At 38.9% G+C, this 25664-nt stretch overlaps 1 protein-coding gene across 1 annotated transcript; it reads right to left on the bottom strand.

Moving 5' to 3' along the window:
* Nucleotides 1-2574: 2574 nt before the first annotated feature.
* Nucleotides 2575-23927, bottom strand: SLC38A4 (solute carrier family 38 member 4). The gene is made up of 16 exons (XM_002196751.6): nt 23782-23927; nt 19753-19976; nt 18865-18955; nt 17459-17574; nt 14407-14480; nt 14188-14280; nt 12540-12621; nt 12366-12448; nt 12198-12256; nt 11554-11832; nt 11356-11435; nt 10190-10290; nt 9089-9213; nt 6358-6502; nt 5299-5396; nt 2575-3872 (listed from the first exon to the last, which is right to left on the bottom strand). Exons 2-16 carry the CDS (start codon nt 19869-19871, stop codon nt 3771-3773), a joined length of 1647 nt encoding a protein of 548 aa, XP_002196787.2. The 5' UTR covers nt 19872-19976; nt 23782-23927; the 3' UTR covers nt 2575-3770.
* Between the last annotated feature and the right edge of the window lie 1737 nt (nt 23928-25664).

The following is a 25664-nucleotide window of genomic DNA, read 5'->3' on the forward strand; positions in this document are numbered from 1 at the left end:
CACAGCAGATCTTTAGGCAGATTAATGGAAAACAGATGGGGCTCTGCCAGAATTTTGTTGCAATTGCACAATTTCAGTAAAACTTTGATTGAAATTTAAAGTAAAATGAATAGAAATATTCCGTCTATAGCACCACCTAGACCTCTGAGTAATTGCTGACTAGCTTTATTTACTGTTATGTCAGCCACTGAGAGCCAGGAGGGTTTAATGAAAATGAACACCAGATCCAGCTACTCTGACTTACGTATGCCTGCTGCCCTTCTTTAAGATAGATGCTACTGAATAGAGCTTTTGATTATTTATGGACTAGAGATTATTTTGCCCTCTAATGAACATCCCATTTTCAGCCCCTTACTAAATCCAGAGCTGGATTACTTCTGGTTTTGGTTTTTTTTTTTTTTTCTGCATCACTTCTGGCATTCTTGACACATCCATTTAATGACACACCTCTATGGCTGCTAAAATTTCTAACATTTTCATTGATTTTTTTTTTGTCCTTGAAGACACACCTTTTACTTTTCTTTAACTCCCCTCATTCATTTCCTACAGCCGTAATTGTTTAATTAAAATAGCCTCCTGACTTGAGGAAATTATGCCTCAAGCAGCATCGAGACAGAGCAGAGCTGATGCTTCAGGGAATGAAGGCTGCCTAACTAGAAGGGAAGGGGAGGCCAGGGTGAATGTTTGAGTAATAGGTGTTGAGCATGTGTCCAGGGCTGCAGAGCCTCCCTAATTAGCAGGCAGGCTGCAAATGCTGGCTGGCCATGGGCATGGTTCTCACATGAGCTCATTGATGCTAGAACTGTGTGTAGACAGTATATTTTGGGCTGTGAGTATACATCAGACAAGTATGTAACAGCGGGAAAACCTGCAGCTGCAATGATAGGAAGTATTTATACATGGTGGTACCATGAGGTGTAGGTATACTATATATATTCTATTTATACTGTCATACTATAGTTAGTTGCCATACCATGTATCCCAGCTAATCCAAAGAATGAGGCATTCAGTATCTCACAAATAAGCCCACTTTTAACACCAGCCATTCACCATACCTGATGACATCAATGCAGCTCCATGAATAGACAGAAAACAGGGAATGCCAAAGGGTCATTATATGAAGGGGCTGCCATCTTGCTCATCTATGAACACATGGATACACAAATTTCTCTCTTAAAAGAGAATGAGGTTTAGCAATACCTGTGTTAAAGCTACCACCTTGACTCTGCTTGGTTTTCAATCAAAAATTCCTCTCCTGCTAGACTAAAGCAGATGAAGAATAATTTGCAGTCTTCAAAAAATTCATTTATTGAATTCATTTATGAATGGTCTGTTATTAGACAGTTCATGGATGGTCTAATAATAAAAATCCTCACCAAGCCTATTGTCAACATTGCAAAATGAATAAGAAACTCCAACAACCAGCGTTCCCAGCAGTGCTAATAGTTAGCGAACAATACTGCCCTTACTCCCAGAGTGTGCAGCAGCTGCATATTACTGTGACCAATGTATTTTAACTCAAAAACTCAACATTTTGCAGCCCCTCTACCCCGTCTTTTTTTTTTTTTTTTTCATAAAAAGGCAGTGAGTTATGCCATAGTTCTGTTACTTTTCTTGAGGTCATCTGTATATTTTGGGTGGACTACATTAATTCCTAAGTCTCTACACTTAGCTGTAATCACAAGATGTGTTTTAACTCCGAAGTAAAGATGCAGTTACAATTTCATACATACAACTCTCAGTAATAGTAACAAGAATAGACGTATGGTGATGTTTTACTATTAATTTTGTTCCATGTTAAACGTCTCTTCAGTAATAAAACAACATTATTTGTATTAATTTTCTTAAAATAAAAATATTATTGGCACTATTTTCTTTTAAAAATGTAAAGTCAGACTTAGCATTCATAAGGAATTCTTTCCCAGTACATTAAGGATGCAGGACTCAGATGAGCAGATAATACTGCTCAGAAAGGTAGCATTTGACATGGAATATATATATTCCTTTCCAGTTAATCTGAAAGTATACACAATTTATGCACACACAGACACACAAACAAACAGAATTTTGTGTGAAGACAAGGTGGGAGCATAGACAACTTTTGAGTTATTCATAGCCTTCTGAATCTACAGGTATGTACTCAACAGAATTCTGAGTCAGAAAATGAAAACTCCATTTACACAAGTTTGGATTTGTGTAAGTGTGATAAACCCAACAGTGACACCTTCCCACTCATTCCCTCTGCTAAGGAGTCAGCAAGACCTCTCTGTCTGATTTCCCTTGGTGTGTGCAGAGAGCATATGTAGCGAGTACTCCACAATACAGCCCAATTCATGATTTGACTGTTAATTAAACATGAATCTAGCATAGAATGCAACCATTTTTTTCTTCTCTTGCACAGCTGTATAGCATGATACACTTGAGATTGTCAGTAATGCCATTACCCTTGCATAATTTAACCATCCAGGATGTTGTTGAGTGCTGATATATGCATAGACAAAATGAGGTACAGCAGATGAGTAAGGAATTCAAATTTGTGGTGTACAATGGTATCACAAAATTTCAAGACACATATTAAGAATTCTCAAGAGGAAAACATCTTGAAATTTATTATAATGTAAGTAGTAAACATATGAATGTATTTTAACAGGTAGCAGTTAGGGCTTGCTACAGGTATATTTCAACCACTGGTAAATAAAACCAGACCTTTTACAAACCCACCAATTCAGTATGTTTCCTTCAAAACAATATTAAATGTGTGGCTATGAAAAGAGTGACACATAAAAAAATCAAAAATCATATACCACAGGATAACATTTTTATGACTAGAGAAAAACAAAAAATTATGTACATAAATACATATATTTTTATATATAGCAAATTACAGTTTCCGGCACTGAACATTTATCAAATACACAGGTACTGAACAATACTGGATAGGGTGCTTTGTCACACCTTGTGGTCTCCTTAAATTCCTGTGAGAGTGGAAGACAAGTTTTTATGGAGGCTACAACTTGTTCAGTGATGTAAGCTCACACAATAATTAAAAATTAAAGAACAAAAAAAATCCTACTGCAGAAATGACTGCTATTTCCAGCACAGGCATCTTTAAAAACAAAATGAGAATACTTTACTGTTCTTCAAGCACTTGCCCCAACAGAGAATCTGTGTCAGAGAGCTTTATTCTGTACAACAGCTGGGAAATGAATCTGGGCAACAAATCTTACACTCAGCTTTGTCTACTGGCTGGTCAAGGCCACTGTCTTTCTGATAGGCAGGCCAGTCTATCAGGCATGGAGGAATCATCTTCCAGATCCCCTCCAGAAACCGTACCCTTTCTCTGGGACCTGGGCAACCACTCCCACGACCTTCAGATGGAAAACAAGGCACTGGTTGGTTTTCTGGCCATTACCTTTCCAGCGCTCTAGGAACTGAGGTTACTTTTATCATGGGAGATTTTGGAAGGGGTGACACCAAGCTATTTTTGAGGGCTATATACAAAGTTATTTTGGATTTGAAAGTAGAAAGCATTCACACCACACTTTTCATTTCACCTGGCCAGAAATGCTAAGCTCAGATTCCTAATGCATAAATAAAAATCCTTATTGACAAGGATGATGTAAGACTCCATTGGGTTCTTGTGACCTTACCAGAAACTCTCTTCAAAGTACTGCAGTTACTAGCTAGGAATAACAATCCTATTCAGATGTTCTTCAGAGCCCACAATACAAATATTTGTGTTATAAAAAGCACTTGGTTGTCTTCACAGGTTAATGATGTCTTGAACTTGGGGGATGGTAAATCCAGTCCATTACAATAAGAGTCATACTCACAAGCATGAAGATTATGCCAACTATGAGGAAAATTAGAGCCTGCAATTGGAAAAGGAAATTTAATTAATAAAGCAAGTGACTTAGCAGGCAGTAGCTCATGGATTGCCCCACTGGATCTGCATTAGTGTAATACCTGTGGCCTAAGTTTGGCTTATTCCATGTGACTAAAGCCCAAGTAATGTTGTGCAGGGATACATGAATCAAAGTTTGTGTGAATTTTAGTGCAAGAGAGACAGACTTTACACAGCTAAATCTGAGAACAGCCCACTTTGGTACTGTGAACAATTTAAAAAATATAACAAATTAACGACTTTGTGTTTTATTGTTAAAAAATGACAAATTTTCAGTCAATGGTCATAATCTCTGGCATTAAGATCAAATTCAGAGTTAATCTGTTTAATCTTTATTAGAAAAACATGTAAGCCCATATGTCTTATCTGACAGTGTTTCTGTACATATTTAAATGATTCAGATGCTTGTAGTCACTCTTTGCTTTACTGGAGCTTTAGTTTACCATAATCTGTCCACACTTAACAATACTCAGTTTTTGTAAAACAAAATGAATATTGTATGTGATCTCAGTGCAGGGTGTGAAATTCTAGATGTGCCCAATACACAGAGCAACATGAAGAGTGAAAAAAGACACATGAAAAAATATTCACAGTCTCTCTACAATAACAGCTGCAAAAAACACCGTATAAATAAATTACATCATAATAAATTTCTTTTATATTAGAAGTGTGTATCAGCTACACTCACATGACTTTTTTGAACATATATATATTTTATATATATATATATATGTATATATACCCATCTGTTTACATTATATGCCACATATATATTTCATCAATAACTTTTCTAATTACATTTTCAAAGAACATTGCCTCAGTGATAGTTAAATCTGCAGACAGTTATTGATGTTCAGGATGAAAGGTGTTGCAGTGGCAGTCCAGCATGACATATAGACACATGCTGTGCATAAATGATAGACCTCCATATATCTATCCTATAGGTGTGTGGATCTATCACAGAGGAGGCCTCACTATTATTTATCTCTGTAGTACAACTTCTTTCTTAACCTTGACCTCAAATCTTCATGTTAATCCACAGCTGGTCTCCTAGCATTAACCAACAACTTCTTACAGACAGTCTTTGTGCTATTTATGCAAATGCAGGTGTTAAGTGGAGTTCAGATCAGATTAAGTAAGTCCCTTTTTCTAGTGGTTTAAGGCACACTTTATCTTAGGTGAGTACTTAGGTGAGTGTCAGGAGCAGTAGGCCTCTAAAGGCTTTGTCTTGAGAATCCTTAGGTGAATCCCACTGCTCAACCTGTATTTTGAGTGAGACACTACCGTTCAGGAGCAAGTGCCAGATGTTGCAAGTCAATGGTCTGAGTATTAATGAGGAGTGGAAATCACAACCCTCCCACCCTTCCTTTTGCAATTGCCCCCTGTTCTCTTACCCCAATCTTTTGGGGCGACCTCAGGGGTTCCTTCTTAACAATTCTCAGGTAGAAGGCACCAGGGAGGATGAAAATCAACAGTGTAGCAGAAGAGGCTCCTGGAAGAGAGAGCAGAGTTGAATGCTGCACCATTTGACAGCAGAGCAGAGTGGTGCACCTGCAAAAGAGAGCCTGTGGGGAGGTAGCTGCCATTCTGAGCCCAACAGTACAAAGGGCTGTACAGTACAGGTTCTCTCTGTAGACAGCATTCATGGAGACCTGTAGATGTCCAAACACTTATTTGGGTGCTTGGGACCTGAAGAGACACTTGTTACTGGGAGGGTTTTTTCAAAGTGCTGCCTGTGGTGCTGATGTTTGCATGTCAGCTGGTGAAACAAGGACAAATAGACCTTCCCAGGGTGGGATGGAATACAGGAATACCTGGAAAGCAGGTATTGAAATGAGAGTGGATGATCTGTACCTAAGAAATGCCTACTCCCCTCTGCTCAGCAGAGTGCAGCATGAAGACCTGGGTATAAGAGGCAGGGAGGAGAAAACCAACTACAGAAACCCCATGGGGGTACTTTGTTCAAGAGCATCTGCATCCCTGAGTCCTCAAGCACTTCAGAGCATGGAGGCTCCTCATGGACTTTGATCAGAGGCCAAAATTGACCAAAAAGAAGTGGTAAGGAGAGAACTATAAATGCAATTTTCTTCTTTTTTTAGCACAACATTTTGGAAATCAACACATTATTTCATGCTATAGGTGCTTGAAAACCAATGGTGATTTCCTTCTCCTCTGTATATATTCAATTCCCTTTTGGAGGAAATGGGAATTCCTTACCAGTTTTTATATTGAGATTATTGGATTCCTTGTGCCTCATGCAAAGTGACAACAAAGTTGGTTAGCTTGTGATTTTGTCTGTCAGCTGTTTGGGAATTCTTACACCCCTTTTAACTTCAATTTGTGTTTATATTACTCTACTGTAAGACTCAAACAGAGATTGTCCTTCAGTCCATGAATGTAAATAAGTTGTAGAAAGGATAATAGAATCAACAAAAAGTATTTATGAAACCTACCAATAAATCCAAAAATGTCTTTAATAGTTGGGACAAAAATCACAAGCAGATTATTAAAAGCCAAAATTACTGCTGCAATCAGGAAATGTCTTATCCAGCTGAATGGCCTTTTGGGAAACAGCAATGCACTGACAGATGAACGGATCTGCAAGATGAAAGACAGCAGGGAAAATAAAACAACAATTAATTTATCTTTGCTTTCAGTTTTAAAATATGATCCATATTAATTACATCTGCTGTGAGAAATTCTGACTGAAAAAACGTATTTTTAGACTTTGATTCCCATAATGTAATCTCACTCTGATGTAGGTTTTTAAGAACTGGGTTCACAGTTTAATGCAGAAACTCAAATATTTACAGTGTAGGAGAAAGTCAAGTAAATAGGGTGTAAAATCAGAGACATGAAATCTGTTCAACTGAAAGATGCTAATATCAGCAAAAAAATCCTCAAAGAACCTCCCACTATAAGTACTAATCAGCAGGCAAAAAAAAGAACATGTGTGAAATATGAATTGCTGTATTCCTCCTGAACCTAATGAAAATCCCACAAGAATTCTGTCACCTACTTTTCTGAGAGACAGAGGAAGCTATTGTACTTAATCATTAAATATATACATATACGTATCTGAAAAGCATATTTTTCAATGCCACTTAGAAATTATAATCCTAAAACCTACTGCAGAGGATCTTTTATTGCTTCACTGATTTTCTCAGACATCATGAATTTTTTCTGGTTTTACAACATAAAAGATGGTAAGTAGACAAAAGATCAAAAGTAAATCCTTTTGGTAGCTGGAGATAATGTTATTCTCAAATGCCAAAATTAACTTAAGAGTTGGTATTTAGAAATTCAACAAAAATATCTGAACATTCAAAAAACTCCAAACACATTTCTGCTTGGTTGTTTTAAAATAACATATAACTGCTTTTAGGTGAGTTTGGGAATTGAATAAATATATAGGGTTCTCTCAGTGTGGTACATCACTTGAAAACACACCATGAGTTTTGTATTTCATGTTTTTCACGTTGATATAAACCAGTATTAGGAAGAGGGAGGCAAATTGAAAATATTTTGTCCAGCTTCTGAGTTGGTGTAAAATAGGTTTATTACAGAAAACACTTCTGCCTGCATTCCTGTGAGCTTACTGTCAGCATATCGTGCATTATTCCTTTCATGACACAGGCCTTAAAAAGAAGCTATCAAACTGAAGTTTTAAGTGACTAATGGTACATAGATCTATATTTAATTATTTTTTCTGGCAATGCAATAACTTTTTTTTTTAATAAAATACTCTGACTACTTTAAGAAAATACAAATGGGATTATTCTTTAAAATAATATTTGATATAGTTATACTGCTTATTTGAAGCAGTAAGATCTGCGGAGATGGCTGTCCTGATAGGATGTGTAGAATTCTTTGATATTCTGGTTTACAAGCAAAAGATATTTTGTCAGGATTTCTTTTAATGGAACAATCAGTGTTGTGTAACTCCTAACTAATCAAATAAAAAATGATTTTACAGAAATCTTAAAATACTAAATGCTACACCTGACAGACAGGCTTTTTCAATGCCTTAGCTTGCTTTCCCATGAAGACTGATCAATTTGTTAAGACTAATTTAAACATTTAGCCACTGGTTTAAACATGATGTTTAAGGCAGGGCACTGGAGCTCTCCAAGCTAGAAGGACCGACTGCTCTGGGTGCTTTATACTTGATTTTTTTTTTTTTTTTTTTTTTTTTTAATTTAGTGGACAGCATTGAACAGTGATCACTGCTCTTAGGCATTTGTCAGCAAGCCTGGAAACAGTACCTACTCAGAGTGTGTATTGCATCCAGGACAACGGAGCAACAGGAGCCCCGAGTTACTCAGATGGGAACACTGTGGTGTGATGCAGATTGCTGGGAGCACTCCCACAGCATGATGCTGGGCTTGTACATGCTGTGCTAATGACACATCAGCCTTCCAAAACCAAATAATGAGGATCAGCTATTTTCTCCTCTGCTGTATGGAAGCTCAGGGAAGACATGAGGCACAGTCTTATACATTTAGGAGCCTGGAGTTCTGCCCACTGGGGAAGATTGATCCCTGAGAAGGGTTGGTCCCTCTGCAGGGCAATTTGTTTAACTGTGTCTTTCTGTCCCTGCTACTGTGGTTATTGTGTTTTTCCCAGTGCAAAGCACACAGAAGTTCCAAACTTTGCTGACTATGCAGCTCTTTTATATATCTTTTTTTCTGGCATTTAGTTTCCTCACCTGTCCATAGACTCAAGCCTGTGAGGTGAGCACAGGGCCCTCTGTCCCTGTACTTTAGCAGCCCAGTGTGGGAGTCCTGCACAATGCGTGACCTGAGCTTCATGTGTCTGTCCTAAGTTTGGATGCTATAGTAGGTGCCTGTGTCTGTATTAGGAAATCTCATAAGTGGTTTCAGTATATCTCCAAGACTTTAGTACTTAGCACTGCTCTGACAAATATAGTACAGAAAGAGCCAGGGAGACTGAGAAATAATTCCTGATATATTTATAAAGACTGATTTATTTCAGTCTTTCAAATTTTGCAACCCTAAATGCCTAAGGTCCATGCGAGCATGAGAGGTCTATGAGAGGTCAAATGAGAAAACAGACCTCTCTAAATAAAAAGCTTGGGCTTACTTTTCTTCACTACTAAAATCTGTGCTGATCACATTCAGTCAGTGTTTATGGGTTAGCCCTGATTTCAGCTCTGTTACTTACAGGGAAAAGGACAAGGGGCACGGTTAGAGTTACAGCCACCAGCACTGCCAGGCGAACTGACAGCAGAAGGCTGTCGAAGGTGTACACTTTAGTATATGTATGAAGAAGCTCATCTTCAACTTCTCCTACAAAAAGGAAACAGAAAGGAGTTAAATCACTTAAGCAGTACCTTGCACATTTAAAAGGATCTTTATACTGCAGCCAGATAAGAGATAAGATTAGCTTTAGCCCAGCTCTGTCATTAGATACAAGTTATGGGCTAGACATGAAAAAGGAATTTTCCCACTGTGACTGATACTAGTCCATCATTCAGAGATGATGAGGGTAATACAGCTCTGAGGGGATGCTTTGTACTCTAGTATCTTTGAGATGACTTTGAAAAAGCAATTAAGTAGAGGTACAACCTCAAGTAAAAATAATTTTTGTGATATGAAACAACTCACTGAACAGTAACAAGCTCCTTTTGACCTACACCCAGATGTCTCAGCTCTCAAGCAGAGCTCTCTTGCCCCAGTGATAGGGAGCAGAGTGTGCTGTATCATTCACTTCTCTGCTGTATGGAGGGACTAACAAGGTAAAAAGAGGTGGCGTTTGCACAAAATGATGTGCTAATAGAGGGACTACTCTGTTTGCCTATCGGTTAGTTTAGCTCATCCAGATTTTTTTTACACTAGAATGATTTGCACCTGTTTTTCAGCATAGATGAAACTGAACTAGTGGCGTCAGAGGCAGATTGGATAGCACTTAGTAGTGTCATGTAAAACTGTTGAGCACTAGAGTATTTTTAGTACTCTTGGCCTTTGCCAAGAGTCAAGTTTACAGCAGCTTCTTGTCTAAGTTCACAAAGTCAAGGGAAACAAAACTGGTCCCCCTAGTAGGTGCCTTGGAATCTCTCACAGGTTGAGAACTTGTGGTCTGACAGTTGGCTACGTCCCACAGTTCACTCAGAAGGTTACACACTGTGTATTATAAGTGACTGTTGCTTAAACTTGGATTCAGGCCTCCAGAAGATGCATTAATACTTGAGTCTTTGTGATAGAACCAGCTCACCTGCATGAAAAAGTGAGGGAAAATTCTGCAGAGAACAGGGTTTTGACCTACCATAGAAGGTAAGATACCCAAAGAGGGCAGCCAGAAGATACATGATAAGCATGCCAGTGATGGAGATATTTGAAACATTCTGCATCCGCTTTCGGGACCGACTGAAGTACAAAAGAAAGAGAATAAAACTATAAAACTGTCTTTGCACAAGAAGTACCCTGAAGGGTCTTAGCTCTCTGATATACCCTCACCAGATAGAAAGCTCATAGCAACTATATTGGTTACATAGAGCTCTTGATGCTTTACAACTCTGTGCAGAGCAGCACAAATTTATAAAATGTGTTGAAACTGCATTTCTAGTGCTTTTTCTGTGGCAACATAAAAATGTGCCCCATTATTTTGTATATCATTATTTATTAAATGTCAATCTCAAATGGTATATTTTAGTTGAAAAAATGGAGGGACTAGAATTACAGGTCTGTTAACAATAATAGAGGAGAGTTTTCAGCCATCTTTATATGAACATACCCTTATATATACATAGGGCTGTTCTTGAATAGTGCATTTTTCCTTCATAAATCCTTTGGTTAAAGAAAATCTTCATCTTATAGAAACTGCAAGCATTTTCCCAAGTCATATGAGAATTTTTATTGCTTCTGAGGTTAAACCTACTGAAATAGGAGGTAGCAGTTCTTAGCCTCCTTGAGTTTTACAGCCTCCTATTATGCATTTTTTGCTTCAACAAATGCCTTTTATTAGCCCTTTCCAACTATCAACTCTGTGCTGTTTTAAGCAAGTGTATTTGGTTTTTGAGTTTTGTTAAGCAATATAGGCTAAGTGAAGAGCCTATCTAAGACTCTAAAACCAGTGGCATCCCAAGAAACTTTAAGAGTAAGCAGCAACTGACACAGACACAGAACACATTTAGGTATTATTAGAAACAAGAATTATCTGTTTCAGCGCAACCAAGTTCCTCAGTTTATTTCAGACCATTTGAAGGATTGTCCAGATTCCTCCTTTACTAAGGTAATATTGATCAATGCAGTTGTTCTCTGTCACCAATATCTGACTATAAGACCAAATCAAAGTCAAAATCTGCTTACTATGGAAAGCAATAATTCACTATCATGTGGGTATTTACACACCAGCAATCAATGGACAGCATGTAGAAAGTGATCTCTATCTATGGTTAACTTGAAGTATCAGACAAAATTTAAGAACCTTACTCTTTGAGTTCACTGTATATTGGTAGCACCTCAGGGTGGCATACGAATGCAAACGCCAGGATGGGTATTGCATAGGCAGTCTGTAAAATAAAGCTCCTATTAGTAAGAACGGCCACAGCTGTACCTCTGACTTTTGGCAGGATGCAGTTCAGTTGTGGTACAAGTGGTGGAACACAAGTTCTACAGAATCTCCCTTACCCGTGAGTTGAATACAAAGTATTTTGGCTGGCACTTGTCACTATTGTCACTGTGAGCTTCGTATTCTACACCGCTTTTTGGGGAGATATCTTTTGGCTCCTCAAGGCTTGGGAAGTGCCCAGCTGTGTTGTCCATCATGAAATTCACACCAGAACCGAATGACTCATTTGATAACATGACCAGGTGCATTGGCACTGTGCTATTGGTGGCGGTCCAGTTTTCAACCCCATGGTTCATGATGGGAAGAGGACAGGGTATTTGGGATTTCTTGAAGATCACCTACAAAAAAGTAGACAATGTTATCAGACGAGTGCCACTACAGGCATCTGTGACATTCCAACAGAAGTATAAACTGACACTGAGAAAGAGAGAAAGCAAGAAACCAAGTGCTACCAATTCTGCTTCTTCTGAAAATATTTGTTGTTACTCTGCCTCTGCTGTTTTCCTGCTTTACTTTTTATTCTCAAGTGTTTTTTAAAACGATTTTTTTACTATGACTTCATTGAGCAATAGGTTGTTGATTTGATTTACTTGCAGGGGCTATTCTAACATTCACATTAAATTGCTATGGTATGAAGTTTAAAAGTGTTTAAGGTTTACAGAGTCTGTTTTTGTCTGGAGACAATACCCAAACAGTCACCTACCACACTGACAAAGAAAACCATACAGGTCAGCGAAAACCCACTCGTATAACCAAGATAACCTGTGCAGCAAGAAAAACAAAACAAAACAGAAAAAAATAGTTCAGTTACATATAAATTCACAATCCTAAAATGATAAAGAAATGAGCTTAAGCAGGGCATTAAGCTTACCTAAGCTTTTTAGAAGGGAGAGGGGAAGAATAATCACAATGGTTACAAGTATGACGAGGTAGTTCCCATTAAGGTACCATTCTCTAAAGAGGAAGAATAAAAATAAAATCAATCATCATTGACATCAAGGTGAAAAGTTTTCATCTCAGGTTCAGGCTGGGAAAAGGCACCTACCCAGAATTCTCCTCAAGTTTCATAAGTGCTCTGATGACTTCAGGAAGTTCATATTTGATAATAAAGAGGTAGCTTGACATTGCTGGAAAAAAACCCAAACACCTTTAATGAACTGAGTTCCAAAAGAAGACAGAAGTTTTTGCTGAAGTAGACAAATGAATTTTGTTTAAATAACAATTTGATTAAATAAATAAATAAACAAAAGCTTTATAACCTGTTGTTATGAACAGGTCCTGAATGGCATCTAGCATTCTGTATTTCAATACAATACAGTTACTAATGAATTTATAGCATACTTAAATCACTATTAATTTTTCCTTTTACTTTTTTGTTATATATGTTTTTTTTCCCAATGGATGCTGTCCATTCCTGTTCTGTAGTAACTTTAGATTTATTTCCTCTAGATCTCTTCAGCTACCTTATCCTTCCTACTTTCAACTTCTTTCTTCCAATGTCTTCTCTATATATAAAGAAATCAAGTAGTTGTCAAGATTCCTGATGTAAGAGTGGACTTTTTAACATATCATTTAAAATGTACTGCCAGAAGTAATGCTTTTTTTCATGTTTTAGATTTGCCACAGGGAGGTTATAAAGACCTATGGATCAATATAGATAAGAACTAGAGGAACAGATATTCCTCTTTAATAGGGAAATTAATACTTAATTTCTGAATTCAACCAATTTGGTATCCAGGCTTGAGGAAGGAAAGGCATACCATAGAATAACACCTTTTATGAATAAAATCAAAAAGTCTTTTGCAGTACAGAGATGTGAATTACCTCTGTTTGTGTAGCAAAGTTACTATAACAGGATAGTATTGATCTATTGATGGAAATTTGTAAGCATAGCAAGTTCCAATAAAGAAATCACAAAAAAACCTGCCTAAATTTAATTGACTAATGGCATATTTAATTTAAGTTTCAATTACCTCTCCTTAAGGAATCTGTAAAAAATTATGAACTCCCTTTTGCTTTCAGGCCAGGTGTTCTTCAGCCTTCTAAAAGGCTTCTTCCAGGATGGTAAAGGAAAAAAACTTTGTTGAATGAATATACACTCACTCTATCACTACTGTTTATATTGTTAAGTCTCCTGTTCTGAGAGGATGGAGGTTATTCGATAGATATTTCACAGGAAGTATCTTTGTGGGTGAATACATTCAAAAATTACTTTAAACACACATTTTAGGAATAACACAAACCAACTGTTATTTAGAGAAGAGAATTCAGCTGAAAAATGAAGTACTGAAGAGCCTTTTATGGACAAGTCAGAACCCTGTGCTGTTCCTTTAGGTGAGACTGATCTTTTCTAAATTGAAGCAAATACTTCAACTAGATGCTAAAAACAGACTGAGCCATACTCAATAAAGAGAATGGACAGTTCCTTGAGGACAATCAGGCCACTTTATCCATCACTGAAGCCTCTTCACTGGTCATGGAGAGATCCCAGGCAACTGTCTTTCACCATACACTGCAGTGCCAGGTAGCTGAAAAAAGTGAGATGAATTCCTCATATCCTTCATTTTTACAATACAATGTCTGCTGTATCTGGCTCATCTCTGATGCCATTTAGCCAGACAGAGGAGAGAATGAAATCGCTTGTGTTCTCTTTTAGAAAGAGCACTGGAAACTAGAAAACCTCTATCTCTTACCTCCAATATTCTGCATTGTGACTGAAATGAAAACACCACACTTCCCAGGCCAGCCAAATGCCTTTGCTCCCAGTTTTTCATATATTAATGATCCTGAAAAGAAACCCAAACAAAACCAAAACAGAAACTTGGGCCACTACACTGGACATACTTGATAAACTGCATTCCAAGGTAAAATACATGCATGCAATACAGACTCTGTCAATCACAGCCTCCTACCTCCTTCTTTTGATATCTTCAGTAAAAGGTGGACCGAGTAGAGTGACAATATTGCTACACTGAGCAGCAAAACTCTGTAAGGCAAAGCAGAAATCAGAATCCTAAGCAGGACATGAGAGACAGTTGATTTGAACACACCCTTGCTTGTTCTCATGAAGTTCAACATGTAAATAGTTTTCAGCAAGTTTGTCCTTTGGTCTCTCAGTGCTAAATGCAGAGTTAAGTGTCAACTGTAGCTTACTTGTGAGTACAGTTGCACCTTATAAGCTCTAAGAGCCCCTGAAGGCTTGTTGAAGTTCAGTAAATGCTAGTTCTGTGCTAGTCCACTAAGACAGAATCTTATATCTTAAGAAGATCCCACTAAAAAGCAGATTTCTATGCAAGAATCTGGTCTTTGGACTCTTATCTGCCCAATGACCTTCCATTTTCAAATCTCTCCTTAATCAGAACTGCCAAAAAGCCCCACAAAAATGAAACCCAAAACCAAATTGTGACTAGGGAAACTTCAATGCTACCTCTTTGCTGGTCACTGCTTTTTACTTCTGCCATATCACTGCAGTCGAGGTTAGTTGTCTGCTGTGTAAGTACATCAGAAATCTTGCATCATGTTAAAGCAAGATGCAAGATGTTTCCAAAACATTGGAAAACCTGTTCTTGGAGCACTGGTGGCTTAGCTTGCAGTCTCAGTCTGCTTGGAGGTACCGGTACCCGACTTCAATAATTCTAATTAATGCCATGTTCCTTCCACACAACAGGCGCATCCAATGTGATTTCGGCTATCTGCCTCTTGTAAAATGCTTGTGAAAAATGTAGCTTTTTATGACATTTTCAGGGCACAGCACTCTCATTACAGAGATGTGCACAGCATATCTCATTACCTTTACTATCTTGTCATCAGCCTGCCCAAGTGCTGGTGAGGAAGAGAATGTGATGATAACATGACAGGGATAGAAAATATGGATGAACTTTAATCCATGGCTGAACAGGAGGTTGTGCCCACACCTTCCACTCCACTGAGCACATGGTTTGGTATAGATATAGGAGACACTGACAGCCAGGTTCATAAATGAGTAACAGGCTAGCAGCCTGTACAGGCTTAGGCCCTGGGGCTGGGTGGTGACCACCAGACCATCACAATTTCCTCTGAAGTTTCCCACTTCAAGAGAGATAGACAGTGCTACCACCTTGGTGTGGGCAGGGTTGTCTCCTGCTGAGGGCTCATGCAATATGGTAAGGGGGGACCATGTTAGAGGGGACAGTGCATCCTGCTGAGGTGGCATCCTCCTTGATCAGGGGCACCCATACAGCTGCTGTTCAGAGACATGATCTCCGTGTCCTGACACATGAGGTGGGGTAAACCAAAGTCCTCCTGGTTGCACTTGCTAAACATGCTGGGCAGCAGAAGTGTTGCTTTTGGAGTTTTGTGAACCTTCTATTTTCCTTCACCCTGTAGAACACTTTCCAGCATGAAAGCACTTGGGCAAGATGATAACAGTAAATTACAAAAATTTAGACCATGCTGCCAGCATCATCTAAATTAGAATGTGTGTCCAGTAGTTTTCATTTAGTAGGTGAAATTTTTCTGTCCCACTAACATCATGTGCTGTGAAAACAGAGGAACTTTATGCAAGTGGGGGTAACTGCTGTGGGGGTAACAGTATCTACACACAAGTTCATAAATTTAAATAAAATTCCTTCCTTTACTGAAAGGGAGAATGTTCTCATGTAGGAAATATGGAAATAGCAAAGTAAAGAAAGTGAACTGTGGGTGGAGATGCCTTTGTTTTTTACTTTAGCATTACTCTCTACTTTAGCACTGCCAACACAGCTAACATCTTTAGGCTTGTATTAGAATTTTTTGCCACCAGTCAGTATGGAGAGAATTTCAAAATAAAGATATTTTAAAGGTAATATTTTTTCCCTGTTAGTGAGGCTTAACATATCACAGTTTTCTTTCCAGTCATGATTTATGAACATACTAGTAAATACAAATGCTCAGAGAAAGTTGGAGGAGAAAAAAAATCTACATTTTTCTGACCCTGATGAAATGCCAGTTTTAGAACTGGCTTTCAATTTTTGCTCTGCAAATACTATGTCTAAACCAGTTGGGTGCAGGTGTTATGAAGTGCTTATAGGGAACAGCATTTGAATCTACAATTAATTTTCAGTTAAAAATTATATTGGCAAAACAGGAGATGTTTCTTAGCAACTGTAAGTTACATGTAACATTTTAAATGCTGTTGCTGTCATAGTTACACAGTCCCTATAAGCAAGAAGCTCTATAAAAAGATGCTAGATTTCAGTAAGGTCAAAAAATGGCTTATTGTCACACAGTAATATCATGGTTTATTCCACTCTCATGGGAAGCTAAAATTAAGGCTTCAGGCTAAAATTAAAATCAGTTATTAAAATATCCCCAAAATTTATTTTTGATACAGTTTGTCACATTAAAAGGAGCCAGATGTTAGCCATTGATTAAAAAAAACTTCCTATGGCTATATGTTGCTGTCTGTCAAAACCCATTCTGTGTAGATACTGTTTGTCAGTCACAGACCAATGCAGGCCTTTGTGCACGTTGGGTACAGACAGACTTGAAGCAGCAACATTAGATCTGTGAATGCATTTGCACTCAAAGCATGTTGCCATTTCAGATTATATTGAATGTTCTTCTTCCATTTCTACATAGTGATTAGATAATTGGGGTGATGCAAACATATTTATGGATGATTTAATTTCCTTGTTGGATTCCCATACCGAACTGGCAAGATCGGTCTTGTTATTTTAGGACCAGCATGCTGTTCTTTCCTTCTGTAATTTGACTGTGCAGTATCAATTCACAGTCATGTTTCTAACACAAAGGAGATCTAAAATTTCAGCAGTGGATTTTCAGCAGTGGATGGTTCCTTGTGGTGAAGCTGAAATGCTTTCATTACAGAGGATCTTGCAAGAATCTTCAGCTAAAAAAGCAAGCTTAACATACCTCTCTAATCATAAAAACTTCATGTCTAGCCCCCTGCTTATATTCCTTTTGCTTCTTTTTCTATATACTTACATGAAAAGGATAATTCCTGTGTTGGCCATGGCATAGGAGAGCCCTAAGATGCCACTGCCCATAATGGCATTGCTGAGGTTGAACGAGGACATTCCAAAGGAAGTTCTACCGCTGTGCTGTTGGGTGCAAGAACAGAAAATGGCAATTCATTTGCATTTTACTGAGCATGACTGGCTAATTATCTTCATTGCTGGTGTTCCCTGTACTGCTCTCTTGATCCCTAGAGGTGGAGCTTTTTCAAGGTTCCCAAGCCCAGAGGCACTTGCCACCATAAGGATTCTACCCCAAAGACAGCTGTGCTGGTAGTCTTTACCTCTTCCCACTCTTTCATTGTCTCAGTCAGGAGGAGGCTTACATTCCTGACAGTGACTTAGGTGACACAGTTACACTGGCTATGCTGTCCAGCCTCTATAGAAATATATGGTGTTATCAAACAGATTTCTCAATAACTGATTTTTAAATATTCAGATTTTTAAAAACATGAGTACAACAGATTATTGAATTTGTCTCCAGGTAGAATGCACTTTTTGTCTTTGGGAATATAAAAAGGTGTCTGGGAGGAGGAAAGAAAGGAGTGCTGCATGCCTAGGGCTGGAAGCAGAAGAATGGAAGAGGACAAAACCTAGGAGAGAGAGGAAGGTGTGTGAATCAGTTACAACTGACACCAAGTAGAAAAGAAAGAGGGAACATGGCTCTCAATTTTGGTTTACAATCACAAATAATATTTTAGATTTTATGTGATCATTCCTTTATAAAATCTGTAACACCACTGATAAAATAATGTCCTTCATTGCCTCAGATTCACTAAAAATTGAGTAACATTAAATCCTGAGCAGAGAGGTACCAACATGTATGCCCCAGGAGCTGGTGCTGTGCTTCCACTTGCATGTAGAGCTGTCTAGGGAGTTGGACATATGATGACTGTGTAGACCTCAGCATAAAGCCAAAACTAAAAGGTTCTTCCTTTAAAGCAATGCAGCTGAATGTAGATTCATTTAAACACATGCAGGAAGCTACAAATACAAGAACGTATGCACTAAGGCACAGATCTACCTTGCCATAGGAACAACAAAATCCTTCTGAGCCCAATGTCCTGTTAGGAAAATGGGTGCAAACCCTCTGTCTGCACGTCTTAGCTGAGATTACATGGAGATGTTACTGAAGCTCAAGTGTGATCTCAGGAATTTTTCTGATTATGTGTGAAGGAAAGACTCAATTTTACTTGTAAGACAACAGAAAGGGTTTGCTGCATTAACTGTTAGAAAATGTGTTTATTCTTTGAAAGCCAAAATTATGCTGGCCAGGCTCCAGAGTAATTTTGCTTACTGACACTTTAAGAAAAAAATCTGGTCAATAAGATCTACTTTTAATCATTTATTCATTCATTAAAAAAGAATAAAACTTACATATTCTTCATCATAGTCTTCCAATTTCTTTTTATCAAGATATCCATTTGTAAGGAACTTCTGACTTTCTGCATCATCACTAGCAAAGGGACTGAACACAAAGAAAAATTGGAGAACATTAGATAAAGCTTATGACACACATTTTATTTGAGTAGTGCCTTTTGTCATCAGTGGAAACTTCCCTTTGACATTGCTACGAATATGTAAAAATACATCAAAAAATAGCTCTGTTCTCCTGTAAAGTTCTCCTCTTCAGTGGCATGCTTAGTAGATCTTTGCTTTGATTTGGAATTTACTTTTAGACCCAGTAATCTTCAGATTGCGCTTGATTGCAGATGTTGGAAAGCACATCCGTACTGCCAGTAACACACTAAAGCACAGCACGTGCTTCACATCTGGGGAACAAAGGGCCCTGCAACTGCCTTGTTGGAGATACTCCCTGGAGAGAGCAGCAAGCTGAGAGCAGGAGACTGATGGCTGATTTTGAGATGTCTTTTTCCAGCCACACAGGTGCTAGTGCTATGGTGGGTTCTGCTGGAACGTCTGAGGGTGGGCTGTCCCTGCTGCCCTCCATACCTTGCCCTGGGGAGCTTAGCCCCTCAGTGTGCTCAGGCTGAACTGCTCTGAGTGTATTTATTTACACATGTAGTATCTGACTGGTGTAGCTGAAAATTGCCAAGGGTTAGTCTGTGTTGGGAGCCTGAAGATATCAGTCCAGGTGGTGGCAGGCAAGGGGAGACCTGGGCTGCCTTGCTGTTCTGGGCACACTGTCCTCCAGAGCACAGAGCAGGGAGGATCAGTGCTGTGGGGAAACTTCCCAGATGCCATTAGTGAAGATTATCTATTGATTACTGCTTTCTAGCCTTAACAGAGCAGATAAATGCTTACCTCCCAATTGCAGCCTTTTCCGAATCAGCTGGCTCTGGGTAGTTGTCTTCGAGGCTTTCCCCGCTGTTGCTCTGATCATCAGGTTGGATGTTGACTTTTTGCAGCTCCATGCGATCCATTAGAACGGTCAGTGCTTCCCAGCACACACACTCGCTTCTTCAGGGTAAACAGCACTGTGCTTGCAGGTCCTCTCTGTCATGCAAGGACTGCCAGAACACTCTGTTCTGCAAACAAAACACAACAGAACTCATTAGAGTTTTCTTCAAATTAGATAAACCAGTGTGAATTGTTTGGTTTGTGTTTGATCTTTGTAATAGCATTAAGAAGGGAAACTGTGGCAGACTGGAGAAATTCTGGGTAAGAATAAAAGTCTCTTTATATGCCTGCACTTGGTTCTCCTGTCTCCCCTCAAATGGTAAAGGGTGCAGAGGCCAACAGATGCACAGTGGGTATCCAGTATCTGGAAAAAATACAAAGCCAGCAGAAAATAATTTCCTGAACTGCTGCTTTGGAGTTTATAGGGGAGGGTGATGTAGAAATGCTTTCTGACAAAAACAGGAGTATAGCTGGCTTTCCCATTTGTTGGAAGACTATTGTCGTTACAGGTTTAAACGTTTTGTAGATTTGTCCCTTTCACTGGGATCTGACAGAAGTGAGCATCTCTGTATGATCATTTTTTGATAATTAGGAGGTGCAATTCTGATAAGCCAGTTTCTGTTTTTAAGTGGACTGGTGTTTAATTCTTACTTGACCCACCACTGGAAGCTCTGTCTCACACAGGATTACTACACAGATATTAGACTGATTATCTTTACCCCACGAGAAAAATTCTTGCCTTTAAAAAAAACATATGAATAAATGCTCAACTCTTTATTTCCTGTATGAGCCAAATGAAACTGTACAACCCAAATTTACAAAGAGAATTTCACCTCTGGGATTTCAGCAGCTGTGTGCTACAGACTCATTTGTAGATATACATATAATAAATTTGTTTATTATCTGATTCAAAAGGAAAGCACTGTGAAAGAAATGCTGTGGTTCTGCAATCCTTCTCCCTTCCCAAAGATAGTCCTTGATGCATGCTATATTTCCATTCCACAGCTGAGGGGACACCAGTAAAGGGAGTGAGCAGAGATCAGAGAGCACATACTTGAGGCTGCAGTTACTGTGGACATTTTCCTGCTGCCTTGCAGTCAGGCACGCTGATCAGATTCATGACAATTTTCATAAATATGACATGCCAAATACAGCTCAGCATTCCAAAATAACAATACCAGAAAACACTGCAACAAATAATTTCTAAGTCTGGATTTTTGTAACATTAAATCTGCAATTATTCAATAGTCTTTCTCCTGGATTTGCATTTATGGGTGTATAGGTCCAGCTCAATGACCAGACCTTTGCTACCCTCTGATACTGATCATATGCTGTTCTTAAGAACATGTACAAGCATATCTGTAGTGGCAAGATATTGGAGTGTATGTGTTTAAAAGGCAAATATAAACTTTAAATACCAATCTTGGAGATTAAAACTGACTCCAGGCCAGAAGTTAATGTCAAATTCCTTGCTTCTTACTAGAAGCATTCACCCAGACCAGACAACTGAAAAGGAGAAGCAATATCACCGTGCATTAGGAAATTTCCTACCAGAGAGAGTGGCTGGCTTTAATTCTTTCTGCAGCCTCACAGAGTGTTTGTATGTGTGAGGGGATGGGTGATTCAGGCATCAGGGCAGAGCTGCTGGCACTCACATTCCAGTGCCTGGGGGATTCTGCTCGCTTAGGATATGAATAACTCCATTAGATAAAAACCAGTGACACCCTCCTCACCCCTCCACCCCCAACAGAGCCCTAACAACTGTGGCTTCATTCACAGAACTGTCTTCAAACGCAGACATTGACCTGTCTGAGAAAGAGAGTTTTTCCAATTCTTCATGCTTATTTTTAATCTGTGGTGTAGAAGTCAGACAAACAAATCTAACTGTGCTTATCCCTATTCTGGTAAAGGGTAAAACCTCTTTGTGTGCACTGCCTAATAGTTGTTGGAAAAATGTCTTTTCCAGAAGTGGCAGTCCAAAAAATACAGATCTTCAAAGAGATGGGAAATGAAGGAAAAGTAAGCAAAAAAGTTGCCAGGAGTTAAGCTGCACAAAGATTAGGCTGAGGATGAAAGCTTGTGCAGTACAGCAAACAATATGGAAAAATTGACTGAAAATACATGTTACAGCACAAGAATCATCTGGACATTGCCCTGTCAAACATTTACACAAGTCATCTGATTTATGGGTGTCATCTCAAGAGGCTGTGTAATCACTGCATAAAGCAATGATTTTCTATTTTATTTTATTGTTTTTAATCTTTGAATTCCTAAAAGTCTTCTGGTTAAAGTACAAAGATTCAGATGGCAAAATTAAGTCTATTGAGAATCTGCTTTCTTGCAGTTGTGATTTTTTAGGGAGAGGTTGGTAGAACACCAGAGGTTTGCAAACCATGAGCAGAAAGCCATTGTCATAAATGTGGGGAGAGTGAGACCCATAAAACAGGCCTATTATTAGATTTGTATCCTGCAAACACTAATAACTGTGATTATGACCAATGGTGCCTTTGAACTTTAGTAGAACTTGTCAGGGCTGGTCCTTAGTTGGTGGCAATCCACACCTTCAGGTTCCTAGCACTGCAGATATTGAGGGGTTGCGGAGATGTACAGGCGCTGGTAGCATGTTCTCCCCACAAGTAACATAGAAGAGGCAGAGCTGTCACTTCACCTGAGGGGGACATGGGGTGACCCTGTACCTCTGACCCTGTACCTCAGCCTACAAGATATTTAGATGAAGGGGAATGCACTGACATTGAGCACTCAGTTGCCCCCTTCAGGGGTTTGTGCTGGCTGGATTGCTGCTCCTGGGGGGACGGCCGGGAAGCAGGGCAGGGATGCAGTGAAAGCACAGCCACCAAGGCTGGGCACGCCTGGGCCCTGCCAGAAGCTTAGCCTCTAATATTGGAGGAGAAACACCAAGGTTCATCTGCTTTAGCTTACTGCTTTCTGCTTCAGAACTGTGATTCTGGTGCCTAAACATACAAGAGAAATCTCTTAGGTTTCCAGATGTAATTTTCCAGTTCATCAAACTTGCCTTCAATACAATGATTTTTGCTGCCTCTTGTAGCATTTGGCTGAACAGAAAAGATTTTTCCTAAAGTATAGTATTAAAATGGAAATACTCATTGCAAAAGAGATTCACCTATTATTAGAGGGCAGTTATTTATCTCTATAAAACTAATTTTCCTTTTCAAGTATAGAGTACTGTTCTGCATCATTTATTAAGTAATGGTTTTCAGTAATGATTTGGAAAATGATGAAATTTTTGACATCTGATTTCACAAGGTTATTGATTTCTGTCCAGTCTGCAGTTAGAACATTAGGCAAATGGACAACCACTCGGCAAATAATGCCAGGTCATAGATATGACTAACACTTTCATGGGTTTTGCAATATCAATATTTGTAATCTCTGCCATGGTATCCAATTTAGCAGATTTTGCCAGATTCTTCATCTTCATGACAGTGACTTTATAAGGTTATTATCTATGTGGCTATTTCAAAATGAAATAAGTGTTGCAGCTGTGAAATAAATAATTAAAATGTAAAGTCCACTTTCCCAAATAAATTTGTTTAAAGAAATATTAACCAAGTAACTCAAGAACCTAGAAAAAAATTCTCAGAAGATAGCCAAGGGCTGTAAAGGAAAGCAATCATTCATTTCTTAATTGACTGGGAAATTTTGAATACTTTTGCTGTTCTATGGTTGCTTAGGTTTTGATTTTCTGTACAAAAGAGAAGATTAAATTTAATTCCTGAAGAAATATCAAAGATATTTTCCAGTGCAAATTACCATGTCAGTAAATCTTAAGGAGTCAATTCTTCATATTGCACTTATAGCTACATAATAATTGAATTTATAATTCCCAGTTTCTGAAGAGATGGCCAGTGTCTAAAATACATTGATAAAATTTTATAAAGAAAAGAAGTTTACCTCTGAGTTAAGCAGGTTCCTTTCCTCACTTGCTAGACAGGTTATATCTTCTAGGAATTGCACCTGTAAGAAAAAGTTTACTCATATGAAACCTAGAGCAGTTGAACAGTGATTTAAAGACAAATGGGAGTGTATGGGATGAACCAATCAAAGCTGCTACACCCAACAACTCCCTTTGACAAACTTGCGTCAGCTCTTTAAAAAAAAAAGGGGAAAAAAAAAGAAGAAAGGTACATCAGTTTATTGGAGCACACTGAGGGCAAACATCTCAGTTACCGGAGCTATTTGCTCTCTGAGCTTAGCCCTGTTTCAAAATGCTTCTCCCCAGAACGCGCCACCCAAACTTGATCACACTTTCATTTGACAGTTTGGATTTTTGAATAATGTGCATGCATTAATCTTGCAGTAGCACAATAATAAAGAACCTGGAAAATAAGTTCTGGGACACAAATACCTATTTCCTCCCACACTGCTCTTATCTCTGTGACAACAGAGCTACATCTTGCACTGCCTGTCTGGACTTGGTCTGGAGTGTGTGCTTTCAAAGGGGCTGTTTGACCTGTGCCTTAGTTTCCCACTTGAAGTATTTAATGTAATTTCAACTGAGGAGATATATGTCCAGTGACAAATGTTATTCATTTAATGGCAATATAGGCCTGTGGAGAAGTATTTAATGATCTGTGATGTGCCTGTAATACTGCAGAATTTACTGTAGAATTTTATCCAATTACATAATGACCATAATTAAAACTCACAGCTAACCCTCTAGCCCTCCCACCCATGTAGGTTTGTGATTAAAGCCCTCAGACTGGCCTGACTGTGAAGGCAGGAGGGCAAGTGAGAGGATGTAATTTTTAATTCTTAAAGTTTCCTGTGGAGCACTCAGACTGCTTTAGCTCAGGCTGAGTGACAACCTGTGGCAACCCAACCCTGTCCCAGTGTGACCAGGCCTTCTGCTTGCTTGCTGCTGGCACCGCCTATGCTGTGCTGGTTTCAGGGTTGCCCCCCAGAAAAGAAATCTGAGTTCCAATATAGACTCAGACAAATGGTTTAACAAAAATAAGCTCTGTCTCCCTCAGTTCTGCATTCCCATGAAAAGACAACTAACTGATTGTAAGGCCAGTAATGCCATACGATGCCAAAAGTAGTGCAGCCCAAAGATTAAGAGGAGCAAGGTTTGGAGCCAGAGGTCCTCTCTTGATTTAAACATAGCTGGAAAAATGAACAAATTTTTGGGTCTAGATTGGTTGAATGGACTTTGAGTCTGAAAAGTCCCCATGTTTTCAATTTCATCAGCTGATCTAATGAGGAAAACAGGTTTTCCCTCTAAGGCATATGACCAAGAATAGGTACCCTTAATGTATTAAGGCAGTTCTCAGCAGAAGCCTGGCACCAAGTTGTTCCCATTGCTAGGGTAAGGGAGCAGAGCTGCTGGGGGAGCTGGGGCAGGCAGCTGTGCTCTGCTTGAGCCTGTTTGCTTTGCACACTTGACAGGGCTGTGGGTATGGACAGCCTCCTTGTTGCTCTGTTGCTCATGTGGCTGTTTCATGTAACAATAGGGGAGAGAAAAACATTTCTTTAAACAAAGGAAAATAAGACTGCAAACCATAAAGAAATCAGCAGGGAAATTTGGGGATAGATGTACTAACAAATCAGCAACAGCTGTGCAAATTACTTCTGATGCATTTTTTTGAACCTGATTAAATAAATAATAATCAAGATTAGAGGTAATTTCCTTTTCAAATACTACAAATATCCATGTCTTTCTCTGATTCCCACTGAGTCTAAGCAGTATGGCACAATTCTCTCTGCAGCCACGTCATGGTAGCTGGGTGGATCTTTCCTCAGTGCATGGGGGGATGCAGTTGTCAGGGTTAATGGTG

The sequence above is a fragment of the Taeniopygia guttata genome, chromosome 1A, assembly GCF_048771995.1.
Source record: "Taeniopygia guttata chromosome 1A, bTaeGut7.mat, whole genome shotgun sequence".
NCBI lineage: Eukaryota > Metazoa > Chordata > Aves > Passeriformes > Estrildidae > Taeniopygia > Taeniopygia guttata.